We start from the raw sequence: 12,512 nt of genomic DNA on the forward strand, positions 1-12,512 counted from the left end.
ATCACACTAAATTGAAATTCATCACACCAAATTCAAATTATCACACTAAATTGAAATTCATCACACCAAATTGAAATTCATCACACCAAATTGAAATTCATCACACCAAATTGAAATTCATCACACCAAATTCAATTTCATCACACCAAATTCAAATTCATCACACTAAATTGAAATTCATCACACCAAATTCAAATTCATCACACTAAATTGAAATTCATCACACCAAATTGAAATTCATCACACCAATCAAATTCATCACACCAAATTCAATTTCATCACACCAAATTCAAATTCATCACACTAAATTGAAATTCATCACACCAAATTCAAATTCATCACACTAAATTGAAATTATCACACCAAATGAAATTCATCACACCAAATTGAAATTCATCACACCAAATTGAAATATCACACCAAATTGAAATTCATCACACCAAATTGAAATTCATCACACCAAATTGAAATTAATCACACTAAATTGAAATTCATCACACTAAATTGAAATTCATCACACCAAATTCATCACACCAAATTGAAATTCACACACTAAATTGCAATTCATCACACCAAATTGTCATCACACCAAATTGAAATTCATCACACCAAATTCAAATTCATCACACCAAATTCAATTTCATCACACCAAATTCAAATTCATCACACTAAATTGAAATTCATCACACCAAATTCAAATTCATCACACTAAATTGAAATTCATCACACCAAATGAAATTCATCACACCAAATTGAAATTCATCACACCAAATTGAAATTCATCACACCAAATTGAAATTCATCACACCAAATTGAAATTAATCACACTAAATTGAAATTCATCACACTAAATTGAAATTCATCACACCAAATTGCAATTCATCACACCAAATTGAAATTCATCACACTAAATTGCAATTCATCACACCAAATTGAAATTCATCACACCAAATTGAAATTCATCACACCAAATTGAAATTCATCACACTAAATTGAAATTCATCACACTAAATTGAAATTCATCACACCAAATTCAAATTCATCACACTAAATTGAAATTCATCACACTAAATTGAAATTCATCACATCAAATTCAAATTTAAATTCATCACACTAAATTCAAATTCATCACACCAAATTTAAATTCATCACACTAAATTGAAATTCATCACACCAAATTCAAATTCATCACACCAAATTCAAATTCATCACACCAAATTCAAATTCATCACGCCAAATTTAAAATTTCAATTCAGCAGGCCCATATGTGATCAGTACTTTATATTGCTATAATTTTATTGTTATTTTAAATCCCTCGTTAATTTCAAAATGGAAAATTGTCATTCTTGCGATGCTCAAGTCGCACTTCGGGATAAATATTGTAGTCAGTGCGGAGTTAAATTGTGTTGTGAGGTTGAAGCAATCAAGTACTACTTTAAACAAGGCTATAAATACGACAAGATAACAGAATTTTTGGCAAAATTTCATGACGTCCATATTTGTGTTCGAACTTTGAAGAACGGCTTGAAAACATTAGGACTCTCTCGAAAATTGAGGGGATACAATGAGTTGGAAGTAAGAGAAAGAATTATACGCGAAATTAGTAGACCAGGTTGTATGAGCGGATTTCGGGGAATGTGGCATATTATTAGCAGGGAAGGATTTATGATACCGAGGCAAAAAGTTCAATAGTTGTTAAAGGAATTAGATCCTGAGGGTTGTGAAACAAGACGAGCTCATCGTTTACGGGGGAGAGTTTATGTAAATACGGGTCCAAATTTTTGCTGGCACTTAGATTGATATGATAAACTGAAACCGTTTGGTTTCCCCATTCAGATCGTGACTAAAACACCACACGAGTACATACGAGTACATACCAGTACATACGAGTACATACAAGTACATACGAGTGACATACGACTATATAGGGTTAGGGTTAGGGTTAGGGTACGGATACGGGTATCTAACCCTAACCCTATATAGTCGTATGTCAGTCGTATGTACTCGTATGTCACTCGTATGTACTCGTATGTCAGTCGTATGTACTTGTATGTACTCGTATTTACTCGTATGTACTCATATGTACTCGTGTGGTGTTTTAGTCACTATCTCCCATTCATGGGTGTATCTACGGTTTTTGTTTTGCAGCTATTTTTTCTTTGATACAGGACTACACATTTTACCTATTTAATAAACCTCAACGCAAATTGTGTTGTTTTGATTGTCATGTTAATTTGCTATCAAATAAAATGAGCTAATGCTACATTTTAGCTTGCCATAGAAAGTTTTGAAACAAAGAAGAATGGAGGTGAAAATCATTGACAAAACACCAAATATAAACCATCAAATATAAGAATCATAAGCGACGGCACTGAATTGTAAAAGCAATAAGCACTAGAGTCAAGCTAACATCGGGATTCAATAATCAAACAAAATGCATAACTGTAAGGTTACCTTTGGATAAACATGCTTGAACTTGCATGAAGCAAAATTTTAGCTTCAGAAGCGCGCGTCTGTAGCTAAGAAAGTTACGGATTTTAGCTTATTGTCTTAAATGAATTTTCTTTACACAATGCGTGGAACGACTGGGACTAGTTTTTCTGGCTTAATATTTTTGCGGGAAAAAGCCTTCCTGTTGTATTCACAGCTCAATGTCTTAAACAGCATCATACGACTTGCTTCCGAAAGTAAGTAGTTCAAATATGATACTTTAGCGATGACAACTGAAGCGCAATTTTCATACAAATTAACTATTTTAGTGCAAAATGAAAGTATGTTCTCCGCATACCTATATTTTTCACTAAAATTCAAACACAACACCTTAGGTTTCATTAAAATCTTACCTACAAGTACTTCTCCAAAATTAAAGTGAGAACGGTCCAGCGATACATTTGGTTCAGTCGTATCACCGACTAAAAGAAAAGGTAGCGAAATGTTGTGTTCCTGAATGAAGAAACGCCAGAAAGATTCCGTAAGGTCGAGATTATTTGAGATGTACTCGAATCTCATCAAAGTCTTCTTGCCGCTCTCGATGAAACCTGCTTTAGGATGACAAGTGAAGTTTACCGACGTTGCACGAGGGTCAGGCGGGTCTTCTCGAGTCCAGGTGAAGTTGAGATCGGCATCTGTAGGATTGACGATGAAAAATTCCCTGCAGTATGGAAAAATAGTGAAAATGATAACCTTTCTTTAAGTATTGTAGTATTGTGAAATGGACAGATGTTGATTAAGTAACACGCTCAATTCTGAGCGAATTTCTTCTAAAACGATGAAAAGCCTTGTTTACAAAAACGAACATGGCAATTTCAAGGCAACAACAATTTGTTAAAACTTGTAAGAAGTGTGAGCTGACTTTATCTTTCGAATTTCCAGAAACAAGTTTGCGGGTTTTGATTCTTGATAACTTAACATTAACCGTTAATGTTTTTCTATTGTGTATTTGTTTTTAATAAAAACGATATTTCCAGTTCTTCTTTTAGATTGTACCTAAACTATTGCTATCAAAAAAAATTTCCCGGCCATAGAAAGATGAAGTAATAAATTTATCATTTGAATTAAGAAAAACAAGGGTAATTTTAATTGCGACAGTGAAGAGACAAGCAAAATGAAATAAAATACTCGCAACTGGAATCAACAATAAGATTGTAGCCATTTAAATGAATATAAGATCATACCCTCTAAGAACAACTATAAGATCATAGCCACTAAGATCAACTATAAGATCATAGCCACTAAGATCAACTATAACATCATAGCCACTAAGATCAACTATAACATCATAGCCACTAAGATCAACTATAACATCATAGCCATTAAGATCAACTATAACATCATAGCAACTCAGGACAAAGGGCGACAATGTTTTATTTACTTGGAACTCGATGACAATTCCTCACCATGGAGAATGGTGAGGAATTTTCTTCTAAGTCCCAACACGAGTTCCAAGGTTGGTTCCCAAAACCCTTTGGCGTACAGTTTAATTCTCAAATCTAAACTAAAATCACAAACCTTACGACTTTAACTTTAACTCCACATGACTGAAACTCGACGACCTTTGTGTTTGGATTAAGCGTGGTTCCTGGAGGAGCCCCACCTGGGCCAGGCAACTCGGGGTTTCTACGGCCACCGGATATGTAGTCTGACTCTTCAAGTTCAAAATGACAGTACGGTAAGAGACTCCGTCCTCTTAACTTCACTTCAGGTGGAATGGCGTCGGGATGGAGATTCGGGATTCTAAAGTTGTAAAAATGTAGGTTAACTTTGACGCAGAAGGTATCACATTCACTGGACAGTATGTAAAGTATTTCATTCACTAAACTATATGTAAAGTATTACATGAAGTAATATTTTCCCTTATACGAAACTGAAGCCACGTATTTTTGTGTTGATAGCAAATAAAATTTCCAGGTGAATAAGCAAACATTTTCCTTGAAGGGAGACGGGAGCTTTTATGAAAAACGAGCCACACTTACGTGAATTTCAATATACCAGAAAACTCGGAGATTTCAAAGGGCGAAAACTTGACACTAATTTCAACAGAATCACCAGGAACCAGACGGCCCTCACTTGGCTCCACCGTAAATGGAACACTGCCACCCAATAGAAAGTTGCTCATACTGCCGGTTTCGAAAACGACAGTCATTGCGGTTGCTGGTCGAGAGCTCGGCATAGTTGCCACCTAGAAAAATACAATCACGTATTGTGTTATAAGTGTCCCTTGCTCTAAATATTCTCTCTATACACATCTGCAATTGATCAATTCTACGATTGTCTCGCTCATAAACATTAGATGATAAAAAAATAAGAAAATCTTTTAAGTGAATGTAGTAGCTACAATTTTTTTATCGCCATGGAAAAAGAGATTTCCTTAACTGTAATGAACTTTCTTTTAACTTTCTTTTAACAATGTTTGCATTCTCTGGAACTGTTGAAGTTTTGTGATACGTAGAATAAATAATTTATGTTCTGTCGACTCCTATTTACATATGTTAAAATCATGTTTCATTTGGTATCAACGCTACATTTCTGCTCATGTTTTGAAAAAGATCGCATTGTTACAAAACTGATCACGGACCTACTAACAAGCAAATGTATTCAATATTGGCAAAGATAAATGCAAGCAACGGATATGTAAATTGATAAAGACTGACTGACGATAAATGATCTAATGTACGTATCACAAAAACCTTAAAAAAGCATGTAAACATTATTGATAAAGTAAAAATACAGTAAAGTTTTACGAGATGTTTCAGTCAAAATAAAAGAAATTCCGTATTACAGAAACTTTAAAAAATATAGCTTTCTAGCTCCCAAAACACAAGATAACGCCAACCTGAGGTACAGCAGACATTCGACTTATTGTTCCGTTCGGTGGATCATCGCCTACGATCGGAGTAGCCTCGTCGTTTGTCATCACCGTCACCGAGTAGTCAAGAGTGACTGCAGACGTATTTGAAAGACTGACACTGAAACGAAGAAGGAATATATTGTCACAACGATGAAAAGGGCTTTATGGCAGGAAAAAGAAAAAGTGAATATTTCCAATCCCTCGACTTTGTTGTTAGCTAATTTCTATAGTTATTTGACAGTGTTTTAAACTATATACTGACTAAATTTTATGTCTCTCTAACAATGAGCATCAGTAATAACACATTCTTCAAAATTCACTTTTTTCGTAGCCATCTACGAAAATGGATTGTCAAAAAGTGTTGGGTAAATTATACAGATGAAAAAGACTAAAAATCACGAATCCTCCTGAAAAACTGCACGAAATGGGTGAACAGTAATCAAACACCAAAGTTTTTAATTGTATTTTAAGCATTCTACAGCTAAAGATCACTTCTTAAAGTCTGCACATTGTGCTTCAAAAATCTCGACAAATAAAAATAACTTTTTCTAATCATTTTTATTGCTAAACTTCCATCGGAGCTGAAAGAAAGCATCGAAACAAAAATTGCGAAATTCGTAAAGTAAATCCTACCTCGCAAAATATGCAATCTGCCGCATATGCAATCTAGCAAAGCAAAAATCTATGCACTGACAAAATGTAAAATGAAATAGTACTTTACTTGTAAACTCTAGTTTGGAACATAAGAGTGTCTTTGAAGTGGATCAAACTGACAGGACAATCGCAAGAAGCGTAGTCAACGGTTGCACTAACACTAAGTGACAGTGTTTTCGGATGATCGTCTATGACGATGTGCGCGGGCTCGGGTTCTATTTCATAGATTTTCTTCTTTGTTCCTCTATCTAAAACGATTTTCTGGTCGGCAGACAGAAAACCTTCCTCTCTTGATGTGCTACGCCTTTCAACCTCAACCCATTTAACGATTTTCATACGGTCATCCCAGTCGACTGCCTAAAATATGGAATGGAAATCAAGCACCGCTCCCACTGAAGCGCCACACTCAGAATCCAGAAAAGTTATTCAGCGCCGCTCCCAGTTAACGCTGCATTATAGAGTAACTTTAGAGCGGCGCTTATAAGCGCTTAATACAGGTTATTAAGTTGATTATACTATATTATATCATGTGAATATGTTTTGATAGATTCATTTAATTTTTTTTCGGGGGGGGGGAATAAAAATATTTGCTGTGTACCTTTAGCTGAAAATTATTTAATAAGAGCCGCTCCCGGATAAAGAATCAGAAAAAATTAATAAAGAATCTCGGCGCTAAAGAGAGCAATTACGGTATGTACCTAAAGAATGAGTATGAGAGTCATGCTTTGGGTGAATGATGTTTATATTTTTATAGCAGGACTTTTGTGTGAAGAGTGCGATTATCAAAGTTAAACGACTAATCTAAAAGTACGATATAATAATTCAATGTTCATCAAAGTTTTCATTTTCATCTGGTTAAGTTGCACGATTCTGTCTCGTTCATTTAATTCACTGCATGACCATTTAGTGAAAAATCTTTTCTGAAGTTACGGGCAGCCAATGCTCTTAAAGAATAGGAATTTTATTATTGCCTCGATATTATCATTTCATTTACACTGTGCTCCTAATATGCAAAAGCCACCATTTTAGAGGTCTCCTAAAATGGCCAGCAAAGCGCGTAAAGCATTAGGTCAACGCTCACTTTTTAAAGAAAACGAGGTGATTTTAAGTTGTTGAAATACAAGCAATTAAAAACATTCTTCAATTTAGAATGCACGCAAGAAATTACCTGTTACTGAAAAAACATGGGTTCGAAAATAACCTTTAAGATGTTCATTGCCTTCATTAAAAATTCGGTTAAGGTTACAACTGGAGCACATATTTACTTCATCAAATTTATGGCCTCATATTCAGACCCATACGTTCATACACATTTTTTTTATGCTAGCTTTGCAGGAGTTGTTGCCTTAATTTTCATGTCCTTATAATTAAGTCAGTAAAGTGTCATTACAAAGGAATGAAACTATGGCAAAACCTGGGTCATTATGATGTCGTAATCTATAGAGGGAACTTAAACCAGAGAGTGATCCACGATAGTTTTGTAGGAGGGTGGGGTGGTGCTCTGGCTTGGAGTAGATTTAGGTGGCTACGTGTTGTAACGGCGTGTCAAACTTGTTCAATTCTGCTACGTTTTCATTATGATTGTGAGATTTTTGGAGGCGTGCTCCATTTTATACTAATCAACATTGCTTTTGCTTTCTTGTTTGGTATATAAGCAAGTTGTAGAGAATTAGCAACCTTTGTGCACACCAAGTAACCAAGCCTTGTAAGGGTACGCAATCCTAACCTCCGACTTAATCTCGTCAATCAACAAACCTTTCTTTCATTTTCAGGCAATTTTATTTTCGTTACTTTGCAAAGGACAGGCTGGCTCTCTATCTTGATGGGTTTATGAGACACAAAGAACGCCGTTACATCCTTGGCACAGTTGGGAAGAAGATGACCGGTGCAAGGCGAGAATGTAATTCCTTCTGGAGTTGACCAGTTGAATCTTACAGCATCATGTTTTAAGTGATTTGTAAGTGTAAATGACAATTTCTTTGCAATGCCAACAGCGCAATCGCCAAACGATAATTGGTTGGCAACTGAAAAAAAGTTTTTCAAATACTGTAAGTTCAGGCAAAATTTACAATCACAATTACCATACAAGATAAAAAAATTTACATTCACAATTGCCCGTGGTTGATTTAAGAGTGAGTGCCAACGATGCATTGCGCATACAATCAGCCATTTTTAAAGCACAAATTAACTGGCAAGGTATTTGCCATTTAATCTTTTGTAATCGCTACAATCATTGCTGAATTGTTCATTTTTTGAGCATTAATCGTCTATATACGTAATTCCTTTTTGTTTTAATTTTTTTTGTGAAAAATGAAATGCGAAATAATCAGAATAGGGAAAATACAGTGAGCCTCTACATGTATGATGAAATTGCCAGAAAAGTTAGCTTCGTCAAGGCCTCGCAAATGTCATTCAAAACAATTTCGCTCAATTGTTCTTTGTTTGCAATATACGAGAATTAGAATATTTTTTACATTACAAGATCTATCAAAGACGTCGGGAAGCAATTTTAGTGATACGTGCTTCCATTGCATTTTTTATTATTGTTACTTTCACTTTTACAACATATTGATATTAATTATGATAATATTTATATTAATTTTTCATAGTCTAAAACACGGCCGGAAGAGTCTAAAACACGGCCGTCTAAAATTCAACCATTTTCAATTTATTTACCAGGTTCAATAAACGTTACCGTGTTTAACTAATCGCAAAACAATGAATAAGTAATATCTTTGAAATAAAAAACAAACTTGTTTATAAACTGTTTATTGAACGAAAAGTTGTTTTGAATTAAAATGCGGTCAAAGAGCTTGGCATTCTTCTAGGTATAAAAATGTTATTGACAGGCGGCCATCATGTAATGACATTCACAATAAGATATGCTACACAAAAAAATTAATAAACTGGCCCATCAGCTATTTCCTAAGAAAGTGACTTCAACACACATACATACCATTTCTATCAATGACGCTCTCCGTTAAATCGTTTGCTCCATATCCATTGACGATATTATCAACACTAACATCTTCCTTATAACCTTCACCCAACAACTGTAACACACTTTCTTCGTACGGGTTATTGCGTACAGAGAATCGAATTTCCGCGATAACTTTGTCGGTTAAAGTAGGTTTACACTGCACAGCAAACTCGATACATTTAGATACTTTAAGTGGAAAGAGAAAATCTTGTGGAACAATTTCACCATGAGACAAGGTCTCATCATCATCTTCGGATGAAAAATTACGGCAAGTAATGGCAAAAGACTTTTCAGGATCGGTAAGAGTCATTTTTACTTCGGCGTCCAAGTTTCCGTCGTTAGTAAGAACTAAAGGTAAAATCTGCACCATGCCCATCAAAAGGGGCTTGAAGAGCATGATCAGGTTGCCCGACTTGTTGCGGGTGGCTGGTCGAAGAATGCTCACACGTGGAAGATTGCCATCGCCTTGAATATCAAAGTTGAGACTTGGGTACCTGGAAACAACTCCCGTTATACCATCGACGGATGCTTCAAATACAGCGTGGTACACCTGCATGGCAGGTGGTGCAAACGACACGGTGACGTAGACGTAACCATAACGTCCAATGGAGGCGCGACTTGGCGTCACCTCGAAGATGTCATGCCATTTTGATGAAGACTTGCTGTTTGAGGCGCCTTTACCGTGATCACCACGTCACATGATATCTACATTTCAATATAAGAAATACTGTCTTTACTCTACTGCCTTAAAGTAAGTTAACTTTAAAATGCTATAATTATACATGAATGATGCAATCTCGAATGTGAATGACAGAGACCTACGGATTATTCACAAAGTCTTCCAACCAAATTGTCCGTAGGTGACGCAATATTTTTATGTAATTATTGAAAACGCAAAAAGTACGACGGCGGAATCTTGCTCGGGATTCGCAAGCGTATCACAAGCGCATTAGGCTGCAATTTTTGACTATAAAACAGGACGCAAAAAAAACAACAAAAAGAGCTACACTGTCCGCTAAAGCGCTTTAAGGTTGGGTGAATGTTCATATATATACAACACTACTCGACAATTATCAATCTTCCACTGTCCTGGAATTCTTGCCGTTTCCAATATGTTCGGCTACAAACGTTGTTATTACTAGTATTGTAGGATGATGTTTCCAGTTGCATTTTATGATATCTTTATTTCAAATTTTTAAATCGACATGGAAATGGTTTATTTTTTAAATGAAAAAAAAAACAACAACGGCAAGAAACCAACCTTGTTGGGATTTGTAATTTTAAATCGCGCATAACTTTTCCTACCGACGATCGAGTTAAAAAACATAAACTTGTTTTCTTGCTCGCCGTAAACACCTGTACCGCTGTCCAGCTGGGCCGAATGATACTGGAAACGACCTAGACTCTGCACGACGCGATGTTCTTCGAAAATTGAACCAATGAATTTCGGGCTAATCACACTTATACCGGGAATGGCTGCCTCACCAATCAACTTGTATGGTATGCCATGTGGATGATCATTTGGGGAGCGATCGCTGATATCAATGGCTAGGCACTAACGGGAAAGAATAGAATGGAGTAACGTTAAAATGTCAGTGAGTATGTAAAAAATTGTAGTTTGAAGACTCGTTACACTAAAACACTGTTCTCTTGTTGCTAAACATTTCTGCAGTGTCGTTCCTATACATCATTGTAGCCTCGTTACTGTACATAACAGAAGTCGCGTTCCTATACAGCACTGTAGTCTCACTCCTAGAGGGCACTGTACTACTGTACTCTCTTTTCCAGACAAAAATTGTAGTCTCGTTCCTGTTCAGTGTTTACAAATTTAAAAATAGCAGTATTTAGAACCTGTGGCTACCTAAGCTACCACATCATGTATATCAAAAGATGACTATGGCATACAAAGAACTTTGTGTTCTTTGTTCTACATAACAGAACGTATGACTAGGCTAACCTCTTCAGAGTATCCAGGATTTTCACCCAACATATCAACGGAGATTTGAATGCATCCTGAGGGTGGTACGACGCCCATTGCAGGATACAAAGTGAACATGCCAATCTGCTGTCGGACGTTAGCCGCACCGCCTCCAAAAAATTCGCTCCTGGAAAGCAAAAGCTGTGGATTAAATTGATGATTCTTGTTTCGGTTGGAAGAATTCAAAAGAAAGTGTGATCTTTGTAGCACTAGATTAATTAGTGATTTAAAAAAAGAATTCTTTTTAGCATAAACATGTTTCGACTTAACATTAAAACATCTTCAATATGAATGAAGTAGAATATTTACAATACTTAGATTAATATTTTTTATTACACGTTTAGTCGCACTTTCTCCTTTTACTAATTATTATTAATGGAATGCGTCACTTACGGCAAAATGGCGCGCTTTGATTGGTTCAGAAACATTTTCGCCCGTGCATTATTTTGCCGTAATGGACAACGGGCCAAAACGCGCAACTTTATAATAAAATGTAAACAAACTTCGTAAAGCAAAAACCAAAACGGCCAAAAAAAGAAACAAAAACCATTGACAAATGGAGTCGAAAGAAAAACACACGGAAAACAGTTTAACTTTCCAAACAATACAATCTGAAACGATTCATTTTTTAATAATGAAAACAAGGAAGATGAAATCCAAAACAGCAAGGACGAGAAAGAAATCAAGCTTTGTTTCAGGTAAAATAATGCCCTATAATAGACCGTTTATTAACCTCGCTTTCTCTGTCTTTACTAAGTAATAATTCACCGACGTTTTTTTGTACAAACCTTGCCCTACGACATTGCTCAACACAAAAAAAACTTCGGTCCGATATTTCTACGTAAAGATCTTAACCTCGTTTGAAAAGGGCAAATTAATTCATGTGTATAATATATCCAGCTTTAAATATAGTACTTTAAATGTTTTAGCTAATTCAATCTCATACTGAAGATGACTTAATGTTAAGTACAAACATGTTTATGTTAATAAATTTTGTTGTAAATTTTGAAAACACATTAAAACGCGTGCAGTGATTGGTCAATAGCCGTGTTCGCATTAGCCTGTGCAAGCAGATCTGAGCTCGACCAATCAAATCAATCAATCAATCGATCGATCAAAGACAATTAGCAAATCAATCATCAATACATTTTAGAGGAAAATTAAAACGTTCGTTTGCAATTTGTCTGTTTCTCATTATTGTTATTTTATATAAAAAGTTTTTCGTGCTAGCATGCAAACCTCTAAGACGTTTGTTATAACTCTCGAGCAGGTGCAACCTTCGACCTTCGGTCTTGAGCTTGCACACTGATCAGCTCTCAGGGTCTCCCGAAGGTCTCTTCGCTTTGCACAAGCCTGTGCAAACAGAATAAACATCTTTTATAGCTTAAGTTAACCCTTTGTCGCGCGAGCCAGTTTTTCATTTAAGTTGGATGCAATTTTTATTGCGTTTACAATTCTGCACATAGCGTAACAAAGTGTAAAAGTAACCATATCTGTGTCAGGGAAATAACTTCTTCAGATACTTAAATCGATTTTAAAACCTATGTAGGTCA

At 35.7% G+C, this 12,512-nt stretch overlaps 1 protein-coding gene across 1 annotated transcript in view; it reads right to left on the reverse strand.

The window, feature by feature from the left end:
• LOC124435893 (hydrocephalus-inducing protein-like) overlaps positions 1–12,512 on the reverse strand; it is a 103,326-nt gene that overhangs the window by 16,889 nt on the left and 73,925 nt on the right. The window contains 10 exon segments of the mRNA XM_046985826.1: positions 2,844–3,151; positions 4,009–4,233; positions 4,473–4,678; positions 5,333–5,465; positions 6,069–6,358; positions 7,757–8,025; positions 8,958–9,654; positions 9,657–9,686; positions 10,243–10,536; positions 10,939–11,086. Coding sequence (XP_046841782.1) covers positions 2,844–3,151; positions 4,009–4,233; positions 4,473–4,678; positions 5,333–5,465; positions 6,069–6,358; positions 7,757–8,025; positions 8,958–9,654; positions 9,657–9,686; positions 10,243–10,536; positions 10,939–11,086 — 2,600 coding nt within the window.

The sequence above is a fragment of the Xenia sp. Carnegie-2017 genome, unplaced genomic scaffold (genome assembly GCF_021976095.1).
Source record: "Xenia sp. Carnegie-2017 unplaced genomic scaffold, XeniaSp_v1 HiC_scaffold_16, whole genome shotgun sequence".
NCBI classification, from domain to species: Eukaryota; Metazoa; Cnidaria; class Anthozoa; order Malacalcyonacea; family Xeniidae; genus Xenia; species Xenia sp. Carnegie-2017.